The following is a 16,943-nucleotide window of genomic DNA, read 5'->3' on the forward strand; positions in this document are numbered from 1 at the left end:
TTCTCCAGTTCTTAGTCCATTGCAAGTTACCCCAGTTTGAGGAGGGCGACCTTTTGGTTAGTCCTCTTTTTGGGCTTGCATTCAGGGGTCGACGCAGAGAGCGTGTGTTAAAACCTTTGGTACGAACAGTAGCTTTTTCTGAAGTACTACCTACCTTTGTAAAGGGAGAGAAAAGATTGCAAAGTACTGAAAACTTCAATAGCTGGCTCAAAGCCTGGTGTCACCAAGAAGGATTTAGGTACATAGGAGGATGGGGCAATACATGGAAAAGCAAAAGACTATATTGTAACGATGGGCTGCATCTCACTGTGGCAGGGAAAAAATCCTTGGGGAGAAATATAGACAATATATTTCTAGGCATTTAAACTAGAAGGCGGGGGTGGTATATGGAGACGGGTCACTTCATGTGCTCACCCCCAGCTCAGTGGCGTTCCTAGAGGGGCTGACACCCGGGGTGGATCGCTGATGCGCCCCCCCCCGGGTGCACGCCACTGGGGGGGGGGGGTGCCACACGCCGGTCAGCGTAGTTAGTTTCCATGCTCCCTCTGCCCCGGAACAGGTTACTTCCTGTTCCGGGGCAGAAGGAGCATGGAAATGAACAACTCTGACCGGCGCGCGGACCGCCCCCACCGCCCCCCCTTGGTACGCCACTGCCCCAGCTAAAGCTAAAGACAAGATGTGACAGTAGAAAAGAAAGCAATGAAAACAGTCTTAGCAAATCACCTCTTACCAACACAGCAGGAAGTGAGACTAAAAATACTAAACAGAAGAAAAAAATGTCACTGAAATGTAGATGGAAAGCGATGACCACAAATGCTCGCAGTCTAAGCAATAAAGTTCATGACCTGCAAGCCCTGATGTTGGAGGCAGACTTAGACGTTGTTGCAATCGCGGAGACATGGCTCAATGATTCCCATGAATGGGATGCAAACGTACCAGGCTATAATCTATTTATGAAGAGATAATGGAACCTCTATCCACCTGGGTGGTGTTTACAGACCTCTAATCAGATCTTTATCTAGTTCCTCCAATTGTGTCACAGATATCCAAAAGTTGGGAAAGAAAAGAGAGGTGCTGTTGCTGGGAGATTTCAATCTGCCAGATGTAGATTGGAAAGTTCCATCTGCGGAATTGGAAAGAAGTAGAGAGATCGTGGATGCTTTTCAAAGTGCTCTGCTCAGACAAATGGTGACAGAACCCACGAGGGAGGGAGCGACGCTGGATTTGGTGCTCACAAATGGGGATAGTGTCAAATGTCCAAGTGGGTGCCCACCTGAGCAGCAGTGACCAAACAGTTTGGTTTTATATAACAGCTGAAGTGGAGGGCAGCAACTCAAACTTGAAGTTCTGGATTTCAAGCATGCTGACTTTAGTAAAAATGGGGAATACCTGAGGAAGGAGCTGATGGGCTGGGAGGACATACGAGAAATGGAAGGGCAGTGGTCCAGGCTGAAAGAAGCTATAGATATGGCCACAAACCTTTTATATAAGGAGAGTAAATAAAAAGCAAGAAAAAAAGGAAACCGATGCGGTTCTCCAAGCAAGTGGCTGAGAAAATAAAGGCTAAAGACTTGGCGTTCATAAAATACAGAAAAACTCAAGAAGAGGAACACTGAGAGGAATACCGGATGAAACTGAAAGAAACCAAGAGAGATACATCTGGCGAAAGCGGAAGAACAAATGGCTAGAAATGTAAAGAGGGGCAACAAAAATTTCTTCAGGTATATTAGTGAAAGGAGGAAGACTAAAAATGGAATAATGAGACTGAAAGATGCTACGAACTGCTATGTGGATAATGATGAAGAAAAAGCAAATTTGCTAAATACCTTTGTTCTGTTTTCACCGAAGAAAATCCTGGAGAAGAACCACGATTGACTGGCAAAAGTACACATGAGAATGGAGTGGATATAGCACCATTCACAGAAGAGTGTGTATGAACAACTTGAAAATCTAACGGTGGACAAAGCCATGGGACTGGACGGGATCCACCCCAGGATATTGAAGGAGCTCAAAGAGGTTCTGGTGGGTCCTCTTAAAGATTTGTTTAATAAATCCTTGGAGACGGGAGAGGTTCTGTGGGATTGGAGAAGAGTGGATGTGGTCCCTCTTCACAAAAGTGGTGATAGGGAAGAAGCTGGAAACTACAGGCCGGTAAGCCTCACTTCGGTTATTGGAAAAGTCATGGAAGCGATGCTGAAGGAAAGAATAGAGAATTTTCATGGAAGCCAATAAGTTACAAGATCCGAGACGACATGGTTTTACCAAAGGTAAATCGTGTCAAATGAATCTCATTGAATTCTTTGACTGGGTGACCGGAGAATTGAATCAAGGACGTGCTTTAGATGTAATCTACTTAGACTTCAGCAAAGCTTTTGACACTGTTCCCCACAGGAGGCTTTTAAATAAACAACAGGCTGAAGATAGGACCCAACGTGGTGAACTGGATTAGGAACTGGTTGATGGCCAGTGTGTGGTGGTTTAATGGAATTCGCTCGGGTGAGGGAAAGGTGAGTAGTGGAGTGCCTCAGGGATTGGTGCTGGGGCCGATTCTGTTCTAAATAAATATTTGTGAGTGATATTGCCAAAGGGTTAGAAGGTAAAGTTTGCCTTTTTGCGGATGACACAAAGATTTGTAACAGAGTGGACACCCCGGAGGGAGTGGAAAACATGAAAAAGGATCTGCAGAAGCTAGAAGAATGGTCTAATGTTTAGCAGTTTAAAATTCAATGCGAAGAAATGCAAAGTGATGCACTTAGGGAGCAGAAATTCATGGGAGACATATGTGTTAGGCGGTGAGAGTCTTGATATGTACAGATGGGGAGAGGGATCTTGGGGTGACAGTAGCTGAGGATCTGAAGGCGACAAAACAGTGTGAAAGGCGGTGGCTGTAGCCAGAAAGTTGCTAGGCTGTATAGAGAGAGGTGTGACCAGCAGAAGAAAGGAGGTGTTGATGCCCCTGTACAAGTTGTTGGTGAGGCCCCGCTTGGAGTATTGTGTTCAGTTTTGGAGGCCGTATCTTGCTAAGGATTTATTTTAGTTACATTTGTACCCTGCGCTTTCCCACTCATTGCAGGCTCAATGCGGCAGGCAATGGAGGGTTAAGTGACTTGCCCAGAGTCACAAGGAGCTGCCTATGCCGGGAATTGAACTCAGTTCCTCAGTTCCCCAGGACCAAAGTCCACCACCCTAACCACTAGGCCACTCCTCCACTCACAAAAAGAATTGAAGCGGTGCAAAGAAAAGCTATAAAAATGGTATGGGATTTGCATTACAAGACGTATGAGGAGAGACTTGCTGACCTGAACATGTATACCTGGAGGAAAGGAGAAACAGGTGATATGATACAGACATTCAAATATTTGAAAGGTATTAATCCGCAAACGAACCTTTTCCAGAGACGGGAAGGCGGTAGGACTAGAGGACATGAAATGAGGTTGAAGGGGGGCAGACTCAAGAAAAATGTCAGGAAGTATTTTTTCATGGAGAGAGTGGTGAGTACTTGGAATGCCCTCCCGAGGGAGGTGGTGGAGATGAAAACAGTAACGAAATTCAAAAATGCATGGAACAAACATAAAGGAATCCTGTTCAGAAGAAATGGATCCTCAGAAGCTTAGCAGAGATAGAGTTGCAGTGCCAGTGGTTAGGAGGCGGGACTAGTGGTTGGGAGCCAGGACTAATGCTGGGCAAACTTCTACAGTCTGTGCCCTGAAAATGGCAGATACAAATCAAGGTCAGGTATACACACAAAGTAGCACATATGAGTGTATCTTGTTGGGCAGACTGGATGGACCATACAGGTCTTTTTCTGCCGTCACGTACTATGTTACTATGTTGAGACTCTATGCTAAAGCTCAGTTCAGGGTGTCCTAGCACACACACTACATTTAGACACAGTAGGTATTTTCTTGTCCCCAAAAAGTTTGCACATGAGGCAATGAAGGGTCAAGTTACTTGCACGAGGCCACGAGGGGTGCTGGTGGGATTTGAGCCTAGATCTCTGTGGTTCACAGCCTACTGCTCTAGCCACTAAGCTACTCCCACACTCTAGCTTTATTTGGTGCACCAAGTTGCGTTGGCATCTAGCGTTTCATGTGTGCTAGGCTACTATTCTGTTCATACAATCTTTGCAAAGTGCCATTGTAGCAACAACAGTCCATAGTTCCTTTGTTCCAGCTCCTTCTCATCAACAAGGCCAGAAAAAAATGGGCAAGTCCTGTATGTTTGTAGTAAAGAGAAGGAACAGGCAGAGAAAAATCTGCACTGACTGCAGAAGAATGAGAAATCTCTGCTGCTCCTGGGAGCTTGCATTAACACCCCAGCATCACTTTGTCCTCTCTGCACACTGCTCTGCATCTATGCAGAATAGCTAATAGAAACATAGAAACAAGACGGCAGATAAGGGCCAAAAGGCCCATCCAGTTTGCCCATCCTCAGTAACCACTAACTCTTCCTTTCCTAAGGGATCTCAAATGCCTGCCCCATGATTTCTTAAATTCTGACACAGTCCTCGTGTCCATGACCTCCACAGGGAGGCCATTCCACGCATCCACCATCCTTTCCATGAAAGTATTCTCTTTAGATTTCTTCTAAGCTTATTTCCACTTCACATCATCCTATACCCTCTTATTTCAGAATTTTCATTTATTTGAAAAAGGCTCACCGAAGTATAACATCTCTATCATATCCCCTCTCTCCTGCCTCTCTTCCAGCGATTTAAAATATGCTACATAAGAACATAAGCGTTGCCATATTGGGACAGACAGAAGATCCAACAAGTCCAGCATTCTGTTTCCAACAGTGGCCAATCCAGGTTACAAGTACCTGGCAAGATCCCAAATCATTTTATGCTACTTATCCTAGAAATAAGCAGTGGATTTTCCCCAAGTCCATCTTAATAATGGCTTATGGACTTTTCTTTTAGGGCGCTATCTAAACCTTTTTCCACCCTGCTAAGCTAACTGATTTTACTACCTTCTCTGGCAATGAATTCCAGAGTTAATAATTACACAGCTCATGTGTAAAACTCATTTTTACTGTAGACACCCACAGAATTTTGTGCTAAAGTCGAGCCAACGTGCACAAAGCCAAGAGCACCTAGAGTGGAGGAGTAGCCTAGTGGTTACTGAAGCGGACTTTGATTCTGGGGGACTGGCTTTGATTCTACTGCAGCTTCTTCTGACTCCGGCCAAGTCACTTGACTCTCCATTGCCCCAGGTACAAATAAGTACCTGTATATACTATGTAAACTGCTTTGAATATAGTTGCAAAAACCACAGAAAGGCCGGTATATAAAATCCTGTTCCCTTTCCCCCTTGTTGCATTGACTTCTGTGCTATCTGCAGACACACTCACAGCCGAGGGAGTAGAACAAATAAACTAACCTCGTCCTTTACTCTCAAAGAATAAAGGAGGAAAAGAAGCTAAAATTTTAGGATTTGTTCCTGATAAGGATGAACCAAACTTTCAGATTTTGCAAATTCTTTTTCTTTATTGAATACAAATGCAAGCAAATTTTCATTCAAATAAACTCAAATTCTCAATTAGTGTGTGGCTTAATAGAACTGCAATATCATATTCAACATTCAAATGTAGAACTACATGTATACCCTTAACGTTTTCTGTTTCTTTCAACAAAATCACCTAAAAAGGCAGAAAATAACCTTTCCAGATAAGTATTTAAATTGTCTTTTTATCAAAATCAGATATTTGTTGTTCTCTTTCCTGGTTATTGATGTCAGAATTTGAGTCTCTATGGGTATTATGGATGTTTGTGCAGGGATCTCACTTGAACCCAGAACACTTAGGCAAGTCAGGAAAACATGGATTTTTTTATATTTGATGATGTTCTGTTCTTTAGTTTTCCCTTAAAATGTTGTAACCCAACAAAAAAAAAAACACGATGTCTTTCAACACCCTTTGCAAATGTCACTTAGAAATCACCAAATCAATTCAAACACAGCTTTCTTGCGTTGGAGCTCAGCCGGAAATCCTGCAGAGGATAATTCATCGATCTCTTCTTCCTAAACCTCACTTATAAAGAAAATGGAGGCAAAACCCTGAACTCCTTGTGCTAGTCCAGGCACTGACTCCTCTCTGGTGACCTTTAATCAGTTCTCAATACTGTGGCCACACTCTCTAATCAAACCCAAATACATTTAAGGATTTCTCACTCCAAAACCTATTTCTCACTGTTGATTCCCTATTCTATAATGCTGCCAAAGGCTTTTGCACTGCATTCAGGGATCTCACACAGTAACCCATTCCATCTCACAGACTACTACTACTTATCATTTTTATAGCGCCACTAGACGTACGCAGCGCTGTACACTTGAACATGAAGAGCCAGTCCCTGCTCAACAGAGCTTACAATCTAATTAGGACAGACAAACAGGACAAACAAGAGATAAAAGAATATTAAAGTGAGGGTGATAAAATAAGGGTTCTGCACAAGTGAATAAGGGTTAGGAGTAAAAGCAGCATCAAAAATAAAAACATAACATTTCCCTTTATGACTATCAGATCTATTTTGAAAATACAGCACACTCAAAAAGAAGCAGTGCTGTATATTCCTTAACCTGCAGCCTGATTCCAAACCCTGCACTGAACTCAGAACACTCACAAACACAGCCTAATAACTTCTTTTTCCAAATATCAAATTCACCTTCAACCTCTCCTCTGTCACACTTTAAATCCTTACACCCTTTTTCCTGACACGGCTTTCTCATTTAGTACAATTCCCACCACAAATCACAGCCTCTCTCACCCTAAAATGGTAAATCACTGTTTATCTCTTGAAATTAAGTGCTAACACTGGAACATTCACGCTCACTTTCAGTAACTGGCACATATAAGCCTGGGTCTTAATTGCTTTTCCAATCACTTATTTCACTTTAAACCCATAAAATCTATACTTTCTCTTAAGTTTCACACACCCAGCAAACGTTTTTTTCCTCTCTTTGTGCTCAGCCTGCTCTCTCCAGCTCAGCAGTCTCCCTAGCAACTCGACCCCCCCCCCCCCCTTAGAGGAACATCTGACATCCCTCAACCAATCAGCTTGTCAGCTAGAGACTTTTTTTTTTCCTATCTGTTTTAGAATCTTGGTTGTCCTAACTGAATCTCCAGGTTGCTTCCCCTTCCCCCCATAGAAGTTAATGCAAAACTTACTATATACAGAATCTCCAAGTCCATTTTAACCTAACTTGTACCCAAAACAGCAAGAAACATTTTATAGTACAATTCCCTCCTAATCATGGGTTATTCTTTTGTAAAAAAAAAACCCCAACATATTTAAGAAACATCTCACACTTTCGTCACCTAACACTATTAAAAATTCCCAAACTAAATTTAAACCTTTTCCAGCCAGCACCATCCACCAAAACCCTGGAGCAGCCCCCCACAGAGCCCCAGGAAAAAAACATTTAATATATCATACCATATATTACAAAAGAAGTAAATGAGGAATCATGGTAGGGGGGAGACCACAAATGTATGTTTGCCTATAACCTAATACTAGTGTTAATCTGGTCCTATATGGGGAATACTGGTGCAGGATAGGAGGAGGAGAGGGAAATGAACAGGCAAACTCGAGACACATTGGCAGAGCTTGGAGACCCAGCCTAGGAGCTGCTCCTTGAGCTGAGTGGTGTATCTTTAAATTCTAAATCCCTGACAGGGTAAGCAAAGTAGTGTTGCAGAAGAACTGGAAAATTTATAGTAGACATTGAGGTGATTTAGAAGCAGGAAGGTTCTTCCGGTATTACTGTGAGATCATATAGATCTATTTTTTTTTTTTTTTTTTAAATAGGGAACTGGATGTTGGTGATGCTTCTTCGTAACATCATAAAGATGAGAAACGTTAAGGCCATCGCAGATCCATTCCCTATTCTATCTGTTCCCATCTTGGTGTCCTCTAAAGAGGAGTCATATGGCAAATACTATCGTTCATCTACCCCTGAGAGGTAGGTGGGAGAGCTGCCTGCTGATCCAAAAGGTAGAAATAAAGAAAGGGGGGGAGATGGCACCTCACCAGTCTTGCCCAAAAGGTTTCTTATGCCCCGTGGATGAAGACCGAAGGTCTGTCCTGTAGGCAGCTTTCTACAGTCTACGCCCTGATTGTAACTGAATAGATATGGGTGGGCAGGAGTATAAATTTTAAGGGGCTTCAAACTTAGCTTCAGAACTTTTTAGTACAAGAACAGTACAGTAACTCAAGTATACATATAAAGTATCACAGTCCATGTAAAATGAGTTTATCTTGTTGGGCAGACTGGATGGACCGTTCAGGTCTTTATCTACTACTACTAAACATTTCTATAGTGCTACTAGATTTACGCAGCTCTGTACAAATGAGCATGAAGAGACAGTCCCTGCTCAACAGAGCTTACAATCTAAATTGGACAGACGAACAGACAGCTAGGGGTGGGGAAATTGCAGTGGTGGGGGTGATAAGTGAGGGTACTGAGTAAGAGAGTCATGGTTAGGAGTCGAAAGCAGTAGCAAAGAGGTGGGCTGTCATTTACTTTGTTATGAGTATGTGTACTCCCAGGTCTGGTACAGAGGTACAGTATTGGCATCCCAAAGATCCTAAAATCTCCAATAGATTTCCTTTTCCTTTTCAGAAAGTTTAACATGACCTCATTGAAAGAAGAGTTGAAGAAGCTGGATTCATCCACGAGCTCTCTGGAAGGTGAGAGAGACCAGGCTCCTGTAGTATACACTTACATTTACATTCAGACTTATATCCCGCTAATACCATAAAGTTCTAAGCGGGTTACATATTTCAATGAAACCAGGACAAACTCCTGGGAAATCCTAATGAATTTAAATTCTTGAGTAATATAAATATAAAATCATTCCTACATTTTTAAGCAAGTGGAGCTGAAAAAGTGCATTTCCTGGCAGTGTTTTGCGAGAATGAAAGGGAAACGTGTATGCATAGAATTAATGATGGTGCCATTTGCATTGGGGACATTGGGGTTTAGAATCAAGCAAGTGAGGACTAATGATCTATTTGCATTCATTCTGTGGGGCCCCGCAAAAAAAGTGCAGTAACTTTTTTTTTTTATTTTTTATTTTTTTACATAATAGCCATACTGAATCAAACCGATGGCCCATCTAGCCCAGTAGCCTGCTTCCAACAGCGGCCAATCTAGGTCACAAGTACCTGGCAGAAACCCAATTAGTAGCAACATGCCATGATACCAATCCCAGTGCAAGCAGTGGCTTCCCCCATGTCCACGTCAATAGTAGACTACGGACGTTTCCTACAGGAACTTGTCTAAACCTTTTTTAAACCCAGGTACGCTAACCACTGTTACCACATCCTCTGGGAATGAGTTCCAGTGCTTAACTTTTCTTTGAGTGAAAAAAATATTTCCTCCTATTTGTTTTCTTCCATATAACTTCATTGAGTGTCCCCTAGTCTTTGTACTTCTTGAAAGAGTAAAAAAATCGATTCACTTTTACCTGTTCTTCATCACTCAGAATTTTATAAACCTCAATCATATCCCCCCTCAGCTGACTTTTTCTTTTCCAAGCTGAAGAGCCCTAACCTTTCTAGCCTTTCCTGATATGGGAGGAGTTCATCCCCTTTATCATTTTGGTTGCTCTTCTTTTAATTTTTTTCTAATTCCGCTATATCTGTTTTGAGATATGGTGACCAGAATTGAAAGCAATACTCAAGGTGAGGTCGCACCATAGAGAGATACAGAGGCATTATAGTATTCTTAAATCTTATTTGCAGTCCCCTTTGGTTGCCACTGCACACTGGGCAGAAACTTTGTGTATTGTCTACAATGATACCTAGATCTTTCTTGGTAGTGATTCCTAAAGTGGAACATAACATCAAATAACTATGATTTGGATTATTCTTCCCAATGTGCATCACTTTGCATTTGTCTGCCATTTGGATGCTCAGTCTTCAAATTTCCTAAGATCTTCCTTCAATTTTTCACAGTCCACATGTGTTTTAACAACTTTGAATATTTTTTTGTGTCATCTGCAAACTGAATCACCTTCGTCATTCCCATTTCCAGATCATTAATACACATATTAAATAGCACTGGTCCCATTATTCACTCTCCTCCACTGGGACCATTTCTTTATATACTGCCTTCAAGCATGAAAGTCATTGAAGCAGTGTACATTCATGTGCAGTAGGTATTTTTCTGCCCCTGAAGGTAATGATGGCATCTCCCTTAATGCCTAACTATAAGTGTCATTTGTGTGGTAAAATTACAGAAGACTAGCACTTACGATCATATACGTAAGCATGTTGCGTGCACACAGCGGTGTTTTATATAATATGATAGAATGCATACGTTTCTTAGTTTGTATATGCAAGGGGGAATTCACAGGGGGGGGGGGGGGGCAAAGGGCGGGACATGGGCATGTAAAAAACAAACCAAAACTACGTGTGTAGGTTATAGAATATTCAAGATGCCACATTATTCCACAAACATTTATGCCTGCTATTGACATGACTTTAAGTGGGCGTGCCTAAAAGTTGGGGCATAAATGCCGACTTACACTAACATTTGATAATGCAATTTGGGTGACATTATGGAATTAATGTTTAGTGCTACATCTTAGCACAGGGTGACCCTATCATAAGTAAGGTGGCCGCTTCAGAATTCTTGGAGCGTCATGAAGTGCCCTCAACCACTCCAGTAGTGGCTTCCTCACTTCATTTTGGGCTAGCAGAAATTCCCTAATTGGCTGCCTTTCAGCCTCTGCTGCCTCTCCCACTCTGCGCATCACAGGGTCATGACTGGCAGGGCCTTGGGGGCACGCATGGGTCTCGGAGGCCCTGTATCTATTGTTCGGCTTATTGCTGCTGTAGGGCTGAGGAGGCAGCAGGTGGACGGGCGGGGAGAGGGGTGGTAACAGCTGATCCCTCGCCTCAGGCAGCAGATTGCCTTGAGCTACCCCTGTGAGCACCTAACGTTTAGTGCTGCTTATAGAATTGGCCTCTCTCTGCTCTCACTATGGGAAATGAGGTTGTTAATGTGCTTCTATTAAGGGATATGTAATTGATACAGCAAGAGAAACTAGAAGTCCCAAATTGTCTACAGATCAACTTGAGATGCTTCCCTTAGATATTCAATAAGAGTTCAGTTTACAGCTGAGAATCCTCTTTACGATGTGGGCGGGTTTAATTGGGTCACATTGATGATTTGGATTATATCCTGTGGATTCCGTTCCTATCTTCAAATAAATGTGGTGAATTTAATTTATTGCTGGGTAGCCACCTCTCTCTTATACCTAGGACCTGATCTAATTCAGGAACAAGGAGCTAGGCTGAGAGAGATTTTCAAAGCCTTGGGCAGGTTAACACTTTTTTTTTCCTATGTAAAAAAAGTGCTTAATTTGCACATATTAGAGTAAACGTGTGTGCTTCTGGCTATATAGAAATGGTGTACTGTAAGTGAGGCTACACATATTAAAAAAAAAAAAAAAAGCCATGTATGTGTCATAAGTACACTACTCAAGTCTGAGAAAATCAGCAGCCGAAGGGACCAGCCAATTCCTAAGAAGTAATTTTATTCAAATGCAACTTTCAAAATAAATGCTGTTTGCTATGCTATTTGATTTTTGTATTCTGCTAAGTTCCATTAAGATTCTACGTGTATAACAAGAGATCCTGCATGCCAGGAGAAATACATCAATGTTCTTAATTCCAATTATGATTTGCGTATCATCTTGAAATAAGTGTGTGTTAAAAAAAAAAAAAAAAAAAGATTTTCAAAATAAGTGTCCTTATAGGCATGTTAACTAAAAGCCTGACTTGTTTTATATATATATATATATATATATATATATACACACACACACACAGTGCACGTTGGATAAGCGCATGCTCTGTTTAACTGCATGCCGTACTTCGGTCCCGTTTTGGAGCCATCAGTTTTTATGGGGACAAACTTCAGTTTAGTGCACCACTGATAAGTGTAAGATTCGCTTATATGCATTGTTTAAGACCGCTCCTCTGCAGGAAAGACTCCGCATAAGCGCATGCATGGAATATGGAAGCCGATTGGCGCGTGACAAAAGGGCAGTAAATTTGAAATCTCGTTGGTTAACTGCCACAGGCAGAAGAAGCGAAAGAATGTTGTACACTGGTGTCGTCGCGCAACTGTAAGACTTTAACGCTGGCTGAACGAATAGAAGTTCTTAAAAAATTAGAAAACAAAGTCAAGCATCTATTGCTAAAGAATATGGTGTCAATGGCAGTCAAATTTCATGTATCTTGAAGCAGAAAGACCAGTTTCTGGAAGACTGGCAAAACAATAGAAATCCACACACCGGAAACGTAAACGGGCAGGAAAAGCTGAGGATGTAGATGATGCTGCTCTTCTGTGGTTTTCTCATGTCAGGAGCAGACAGTTTCCTGTCAGTGGTCCACTGCTTATGGAGAAAGCTAATCAGCTAGCTGAAAGTCTTGGACTAACTGAATTCAAAACCACGATTGGAAAGATGGAAGGAGAGGAACAACATAAAATTCAAGAAACAGCATGGTGAAAAACAAGACGCTGATGAATTTTGGTACTGAAAATTGAGTTTTCAGTTCTTCCTACCATCTTGAACGAGTTTGCACCTCGTGACATTTTCAATGCTGACGAAAACTGTCTCTACTGGCGAGCGATTACTGATGGAACACTTGCATTCAAACAAGCTGAAACTACAGGAAGTAAAACGTCGACTGACGATCCTCCTTTGCTGCAATATAGATGGGCGTGAGAAGTTGGAACCACTCGTCATTGGAAAGAGCAAACAGCCCTGTTGCTTCAAGAATGTTAAGCAACTTCCCATGTCATACAAGGCTAACGCAAATTCATGGATGATTGGGGAAATTTGGAAGCAGTGGCCACTAGAAAGCGGGCACAAAAGCGTCAGATTTTGTTGCTTTGTGATAATTGTGCTGCACACAGTGATGTCGGGCTGTCTAATGTCAAGGTGGTCTTCCTACCACCAAACACTACCTCTCTGATCCAACCTATGGATCAGGGCATAATAGCCAATTTCAAACAACAGTATTGGGCTCTTGTGCTACGTCATCTGATGAGCGTTATGGATGACCAGACTGGCAAGGATAAACGTGCTGTTGAACTGGCTCGTAATCTATCACTGTTGGATTCCCTACATATGCAGAAAGAAGCCTGGAATCATGTTACACAGGCAACCATTGTGAACTGCTACAAGCGGACAAGCTTTGTTAGGGATGTGGAGAGAGACTAAACAGATGCAGCTGTCAGATGAACAGGCTGTTGACATCCCAGCCGGTGTTACCGAAGAGGAGTTTCATCACTACGTAGCTGTTGATTACGATCTACAAACAGCTGACAACAGCACTGATGTCAAGAGATGTGCCTACACGTAGGCAACGGCTGATGATAAAATGAGCAGTGAGGCACATGCTGACAAAATTCAACAACCTCCTGTCACTTTTGCAAGAGCGCTGGACAGGGCTGGTCTTAGGCCGAGGCGACCGCATAGGGCCTTGCGCTTAAGGGGGCCCCGCACGGTGTGCCTCAGTCAGCCTCCTTCGCTCCATCCTGGCGCTCTGGCGGTATTTAAATTTACCTCGCTCCTACGTTGCAGCTGCGCAATGTCAGTGAAAGTGCTGCCCGACGTCTCTCCACCAGCCTTCCCTTCGCTCGTTTGTTCCCTCTGTGTCCCGCCCTCGAGGAAATTTTGAGTATCATAAAAATCAGTGTGTGTGTGTATATATATATATATATATACATATACATACACACACACATATATATATATACACTCACAATGCAATCCTAAAAATCATAACCTGAAATCATAATTATAGAATACTAAAAAAGTGGGCACACACGTACAAAATGTCACACTTAATAAACATTTTGTATATATACATTTTTTGTGTGTATGTATATGTGTGTGTGTGTGTGTGTGTGTGTGTATATATATATATATATATATATATATATATATATATATACAGTGGGGGAAATAAGTATTTGATCCCTTGCTGATTTTGTAAGTTTGCCCACTGACAAAGACATGAGCAGCCCATAATTGAAGGGTAGGTTATTGGTAACAGTGAGAGATAGCACATCACAAATTAAATCCGGAAAATCACATTGTGGAAAGTATATGAATTTATTTGCATTCTGCAGAGGGAAATAAGTATTTGATCCCCCACCAACCAGTAAGAGATCTGGCCCCTACAGACCAGGTAGATGCTCCAAATCAACTCGTTACCTGCATGACAGACAGCTGTCGGCAATGGTCACCTGTATGAAAGACACCTGTCCACAGACTCAGTGAATCAGTCAGACTCTAACCTCTACAAAATGGCCAAGAGCAAGGAGCTGTCTAAGGATGTCAGGGACAAGATCATACACCTGCACAAGGCTGGAATGGGCTACAAAACCATCAGTAAGACGCTGGGCGAGAAGGAGACAACTGTTGGTGCCATAGTAAGAAAATGGAAGAAGTACAAAATGACTGTCAATCGACAAAGATCTGGGGCTCCACGCAAAATCTCACCTCGTGGGGTATCCTTGATCATGAAGGTTAGAAATCAGCCTACAACTACAAGGGGGGAACTTGTCAATGATCTCAAGGCAGCTGGGACCACTGTCACCACGAAAACCATTGGTAACACATTACGACATAACGGATTGCAATCCTGCAGTGCCCGCAAGGTCCCCCTGCTCCGGAAGGCACATGTGACGGCCCGTCTGAAGTTTGCCAGTGAACACCTGGATGATGCCGACAGTGATTGGGAGAAGGTGCTGTGGTCAGATGAGACAAAAATTGAGCTCTTTGGCATGAACTCAACTCGCCGTGTTTGAAGGAAGAGAAATGCTGCCTATGACCCAAAGAACACCGTCCCCACTGTCAAGCATGGAGGTGGAAATGTTATGTTTTGGGGGTGTTTCTCTGCTAAGGGCACAGGACTACTTCACCGCATCAATGGGAGAATGGATGGGGCCATGTACCGTACAATTCTGAGTGACAACCTCCTTCCCTCCGCCAGGGCCTTAAAAATGGGTCGTGGCTGGGTCTTCCAGCACGACAATGACCCAAAACATACAGCCAAGGCAACAAAGGAGTGGCTCAGGAAGAAGCACATTAGGGTCATGGAGTGGCCTAGCCAGTCACCAGACCTTAATCCCATTGAAAACTTATGGAGGGAGCTGAAGCTGCGAGTTGCCAAGCGACAGCCCAGAACTCTTAATGATTTAGAGATGATCTGCAAAGAGGAGTGGACCAAAATTCCTCCTGACATGTGTGCAAACCTCATCATCAACTACAGAAGACGTCTGACCGCTGTGCTTGCCAACAAGGGTTTTGCCACCAAGTATTAGGTCTTGTTTGCCAGAGGGATTAAATACTTATTTCCCTCTGCAGAATGCAAATAAATTCATATACTTTCCACAATGTGATTTTCCGGATTTAATTTGTGATGTGCTATCTCTCACTGTTACCAATAACCTACCCTTCAATTATGGGCTGCTCATGTCTTTGTATATATACACTGATTTTTATGATTGTTTCTGTGAGAAGGATACATGTATGTGCCCCTGATGCAGGCAGGTTGCTACCAAAACACGTCAGGCTTTTAGTTAACATGCCTACAGAACAATATAAGCACACTATTATTTTGAAGGTTGTGTTTGAATAAAATTATTTTTTAGCCACTGGCTGGTCTCTTTGGTTGCTTCTTTTCTTAGACTTGGTAATCCATGTGCCTCTTCTTTCTTGACTCAGATAGGCATGCTACTAACAAGGTTAGTACCTTCATTTGATTGTTTGACTAATGTCTACCTTGTATTTTGAAAATCAGCTTATTTTTAGAGGGTTTTACAGTATGTACCTGCTTTTTTGCAGTTGGGCACCTTGCTGAAAATTCCTCCCCCCCCCCCTCCCCCGTGTAGCTGGAAGTCACCTCAAACAGCTATTGAAGTCAGACCCTCATGCATGCCAATGCAGACACAGTGTAGTATCACACAGAATGTCTTTGAATTCATTGTGTAAAACCCAATGCAGCCATTTTAGTGGTACCAATACCACTCCTGTTTAAATTGCTTGAGCAGAGCTATCTGGCACTGTTCCCTTTAAGCTGAGCAGGAGTCCTTCAGATAGTCCTGCCAGTGGGGCGTGCAGTTTCTACTATTGCATTTTCAATAGTGAGGGATAGGCAAGTTCTGCATGACTCCTGGGAACCTGCCTGTCCCTAGCGATTTAAAAACTCAGTATTGAAGCATCACCCCCTACTGGTAGCAATGCAGTTGGAGAACCCCTGCTCAGCTTAGAGGGAACAGTGCTATCCGTGGTTATTCAGTGGCACTTCAGCAGCACTATCCAGTCAATATCCTCTCTAACCGCCTATGTCAAAACCGGCTGTCGGCAGTCTGGGGTGGAGTTCAGGAAGAATTGACATTTTAGCCAGTTAGCAACTATTTTTCAGTCCACTAACCAGCTAAGTAACTGCATCGTTAAGGAAGCAAAACAGGTGTTCTAATTTTATGCAGCGAGTTAACCGGGCATTGGTTTGAATATCAGCCAGTGTCCAGTTGAGTTCAGGTTGGAGGTCATACATGGATATTCCATTCTGGGAGCCACGCATGCCTCAGCATTGAATATCCTGGGTTTGGGGTTTGATCAGCTTGTGGCCGGAAGTAGAAAACCTTTTCATTACTGGAGATTATGGGGAGAGGATGTATTTGGGGGACTGGAGATGTTTACAGTTACCACATCATTGCTCATTGTAGATTCTAACCTGGAGAATGAGTCCCTGCTGAACAGCGATCCTTTCCCAGTGCCACCGCTTGCTCATGCAGCTTGGAATGGGCATCGGAGTCTAGGTAGGATATCAAGTCTTCAGCTGAGACGGATTACTAACTCCTCCAGGCAACAGGTATCTGAAATGCAGGTGGGTATCAGTACTCTTCTAGACTGCT

General features: G+C 42.8%; 1 protein-coding gene across 6 annotated transcripts in view; it reads left to right on the forward strand.

Moving 5' to 3' along the window:
• The window catches only part of LOC115460475 (protein brambleberry-like), a 70,129-nt gene that overhangs the window by 41,703 nt on the left and 11,483 nt on the right, over nt 1-16,943 (forward strand). For all 6 annotated transcript variants that reach the window (XM_030190239.1, XM_030190235.1, XM_030190236.1 and 3 more), the window contains exons 9-11: nt 7,805-7,958; nt 8,619-8,686; nt 16,755-16,915. In XM_030190239.1, the coding sequence (XP_030046099.1) occupies nt 7,805-7,958; nt 8,619-8,686; nt 16,755-16,915 (383 nt within the window). The remainder of the gene's footprint in view (nt 1-7,804; nt 7,959-8,618; nt 8,687-16,754; nt 16,916-16,943) is intronic.

Source organism: Microcaecilia unicolor, chromosome 1 (genome assembly GCF_901765095.1).
Source record: "Microcaecilia unicolor chromosome 1, aMicUni1.1, whole genome shotgun sequence".
In the NCBI taxonomy this organism is placed as follows: domain Eukaryota; kingdom Metazoa; phylum Chordata; class Amphibia; order Gymnophiona; family Siphonopidae; genus Microcaecilia; species Microcaecilia unicolor.